The sequence below is a fragment of the Olea europaea genome, chromosome 7 (assembly GCF_002742605.1).
Source record: "Olea europaea var. sylvestris chromosome 7, O_europaea_v1, whole genome shotgun sequence".
NCBI lineage: Eukaryota > Viridiplantae > Streptophyta > Magnoliopsida > Lamiales > Oleaceae > Olea > Olea europaea.
Genome location: NC_036243.1, coordinates 12,571,774 through 12,575,893, shown reverse-complemented (window position 1 = coordinate 12,575,893; position 4,120 = coordinate 12,571,774). Strand labels below are relative to the sequence as shown.

The window sequence follows — 4,120 nt, the reverse complement described above, 5'->3', positions numbered from 1 at the left end:
TAAGTGTCAAGCCGAATTAAGGTTAATTTATCTTCCTTATTTTTTCTTTTGGTCGTTGTCCCAAATCTTCACCTCCTGGTTCTTTGGGAATTGAGTCCGGTTTTTAACAACAAAAACAGGGAGTTCTGCCATGGATTTCATCTACAGTCTAAGGCACAGGTTTGCGTTGCTCTGATATCACTTGCTAGCCCTTTTGTGCTAGAGGTGGTGTCAAGTACTGTCTGTGCTGGTTGGCTATGATGGCAAAATGGTGACTTAGATATTCTGCAATATTAATTGATTTATTCCTTGCCCCATTATATATGCATACCATAGTATTCTTTTTAAAGATTATACCACCTTGCCTTGCTTAACTGGATGGCCGCCTTCAGTTTGCTCTGTGTGTATTCTCTTTTGTGTTTATGATCGATTGCTGACTTTTTAATCGCTGAAATTGATGCCTTTATTTCTTTTCGATAATGGCAGATAAGGAACTATCTTATGATAATTTGGCATCAGGATTGAAGGAAGCACTTCAAAATGATAAGTCTGCATTTGATGCAGATCGCTTGCAAAAATACACTGGTAATCTGATTTAACGCTACATTTCTTTCAGCCTCAATATGCTGCGTTCTCCTACATATTTGTCCAAGCTCTTTCTCAATATTAAATAACTGGATTGACGTTATACTGGAAAAGGGTAAAAGTTGAAGTTGAAACTTAGTGAGGACTTAGTAACTTCAAATCTGATTGCAAAGTGTTCTTGGTCTGCTAGAACTTTCACTAAATACTGAAAAGACACATCTAATATACATACATAATTTTCTCTGTTTTAGATCTGTACATATATAACTTTGTATGACCTTTTGATTGAATTTGCCACTATTATAATGTCAGTAGTTATATATATTCATATATTTAATGATCTGAACGAAGTGCATGTTTTATCGTTGACAAAAAATTATTTAGCCTGATCCTTATGTCTCAACTTCGTGAATATTTCCTTTTTATTACATCTACATACAAGATATTTATCGCTTTATTAATGTTGTCATATTTGAAGAGATAATATGTGTGAAAGATCATGTTACCAGGTCCTGAACTCCGAAAAATTTTGAAATGGCCAAGTCCACTTCCCTTGGAGGATGAACGAGTGCGTTTAATGCACGAGGTACAGTTTTCAAAATTCTGTGCTTTGATTTTTCTTTTGTATCGATTTATTCATCTCCATCAAGTCCTTTGGCTTCATGTGATGATTTAGGTTGGATTTGAGCTAGAACGATCATTTGATGGAAAGGCATCCAAACTTGTTGAGTGTTGTGAAAAATCAGCTTCAAAGCTGGTTTCTCTCATCACATGCCACTTCCCAGGTATGCCTATACAGTGTACTCTGGAAATAACATTATTTAATTCATCAATATTCAAATTACTCAATTCATTATTATTCTCAGGGTTCCGTGATCACACAGTATACAAAGGTCGCCAAATTTTCTTGTATAAAAGAGCTCAGATATTTGCTGCTGATTTATGGGGTGCATTTAAGGGTCGAGGATATGGCGAATTCAACGATGTAGAATCGCTAACAATGTTTGCTGATTATATTGTCCCAGCAGTGCTTCAGCAGCTTGGAGTACTGAGATATAGTTTGTCGCTATCCAACCTTATTGAATCTAATACAGAGATTTGTTCAGGAAGTGAAGAGGAAGTAGAACTGCGAGCATGCTCAGTATATGCTGTAGAGGAAATTAGGGACTTGATTCATAGAAAGTCTGGAAAGCAGGTTAGTCTCTGTTATCCTCTCTCCTGTAGTTCTTTTTAAGAAAATTTAAAGGCAAACCTATGGAGGCATATAAAATACATGTTCTGAGGTCTGACAGAGTAACTGATTTAATGAGTGAAAATACGTTGATGAGAGTCTTCAGTCTGGACAGAGTCTGCATCCTTTTAAAGTGTTATACACATTCTCTGGAAATAAGATAGTTTCTAAAATAAATGATCTATAGAAAAAATTTTGACTAGGAAGATGGATAGTTTGTTAAGAGGCAACGATCCAAGGTTTTGTGAAAGCTTTCTCATTGACGCACATTAATAGATAGGATTCTTGACAGAATAAGTTCTGTTCCAGTTTTCTCTTGTTTTTTCTCCATGAAAGAAACAAGGACTTCGGCGAACAATTGTCTCCCAGGATTTTAAAGCCTGATAAGCTACGCGTCATTACATATGGCCTAGAGATGTGTACCAAATTGGACGTTGGACAAAACCTTTTAATTTAAAGCTTGTTTGGGAGTATTTTTTGCCCCAAAAAATTGATTTTTTCACCGTTATTTCACTATTCCAGCTGTCATGTTTGACTTCTTCTCTCACAGGTGGACCCCACTTTTTTCCTAACGGTCAAAAAATCAATTCTCAAAATCACTCCCAAACAGGCTCTTAACTCTTCTCGTGAAAATATCTTCTGACATGGTATTTTATAATTATTTGAAGAGGTCGGATCTGTAAATAAAGTTTGTAGGCAACAAATTCAGTTGAAAGAAAGTAATGAAGTTTACATATTGTTGAACAAATCATGGCTCAATTCTCACATTTGGTTGTGCCATCCAGCCTCAAGCCTGATTGAACTTCAAACTATCACCATTTCAAAACGAACTCAAATCTGTTTAAGCATCCCTGTAATTTTTGTTGAAGCTCTCTCTTGGACATCTTTACAGCAGTCTTGTCCTTTTTCCCTTTGCCACAGTGAATACCCGTCTCTGTCCTTCGCCATGTGGAACCCTTTCTGGTAACTTGAGCAATTACTTCGATGTAGTTGTAATTAGAATGAATAAGTGGCCTGTGGAGATTGACAGAGGGGACAGGGATGGCTAATTTCTGGAAGCAAACTGTTTTATTTACAACAGTCATTCTAAATGGTGGTTGCTTGAAGCAGAATTCTGCCGGAAGTGTTCGTTTTTTTCACTCCTTACATTGTAAAACTCTTTCTATTCACCTAGGATGGCTTCAGCGTCTATTATTGCTTGAATTTTATTATGGTTAAGATAGGTTGAGAATGTCTGCAGCTTGAATGTGTTAGTCTGAATGCTACTGCATATTTATAGTTGATCAGAAACTAGAACTAGAACTATGAAAGACTTCATCTCTAAAAGTTCAGTGTTTTGCTCACAATTAACTATTGGAACATAAAAATTTGTGACCCTTATTATTATGTTTAAAATTTGTTTTCCATTAAAAATGTTGTTTTATGTACGAAAACTTATCGCATGAATTAATTGTGCTAGTCTATATCAATTTAGATTTTCTAAGCTCCCTTCACTGGCCTATACATTTTCTTTTAATAAATTCAAGGCATTTCTCTTTTTGTCCAGGTTTTGAGTGTGGAATTGGATCTTTGGTTATGGTCTTTTGGTGTCCACTGCCCATCTCTTCAACACCATCAAACGCTCTCTATATATTATTGAGTGGCCTGCATGCTGTTCTAGGGCGATGGAAAAACTTCTCTTTAAACATTTGAGCGGTCAAGCACTGTGCAAGTGCAGTATGCATGTTGTTTTAAGAGCAGTTCTTGCAGTAAATTACTTGAATAGCTTTCGTTTACCTAATTTCAGCTGCACTAGGATTTTCATCAAATAACCTGATCACCAAACTAGGTTTATATCTTTTGGCAATGTAACAGTGAGTTGAATATTTGGTTGCTTGTCATTTTCTTCTTGCCCTTGGAATCTTAGATTTGGAAAATTAGAAAGCTGCTTTCTCTTTCAAACTTGTTAGGCCTTTTTTTGGGCGATGAAAACTGCAATGAACCTCTGTTAGTCTGTTTCCATCGAAAATTAACGTCTTTTGTTGAAACACTTCCATGACCAGATTCACATTCTTTCTCATGCTCGGGAGGGTGGATTCCCTCTATTTCCAAACAAAAGAAACACAGTAGAGCAATGAGGATACCAGGAGTTCTTTTTTCGTGCTCGGGAGGGTGGATTCCCACTATTTCCAAACGAAAGAAACACAGTAGAGCAATGAGGATACCAGCAGCAGTCCTATTCTTCTTGAGTGAAAGATCTCCCTTACCTAGAATGGATAGATGAGGATGTATGTAGAGAAGAATGACATATCTTATGCAAGTCGTTTGTCAAATTCAAAGAACTCG

General features: G+C 36.5%; 1 protein-coding gene across 1 annotated transcript in view; it reads left to right on the top strand.

Annotated features, from left to right (window-relative positions):
* Positions 1-3,824, top strand: part of LOC111397029 (queuosine salvage protein-like) — a 6,164-nt gene extending 2,340 nt beyond the window's left edge. The window contains exons 3-7 of the mRNA XM_023023692.1: positions 466-564; positions 1,074-1,150; positions 1,241-1,349; positions 1,431-1,759; positions 3,342-3,824. Of these exons, the coding sequence (XP_022879460.1) occupies positions 466-564; positions 1,074-1,150; positions 1,241-1,349; positions 1,431-1,759; positions 3,342-3,434 (707 nt within the window). The 3' untranslated portion in view covers positions 3,435-3,824. The remainder of the gene's footprint in view (positions 1-465; positions 565-1,073; positions 1,151-1,240; positions 1,350-1,430; positions 1,760-3,341) is intronic.
* Positions 3,825-4,120: the final 296 nt, after the last annotated feature.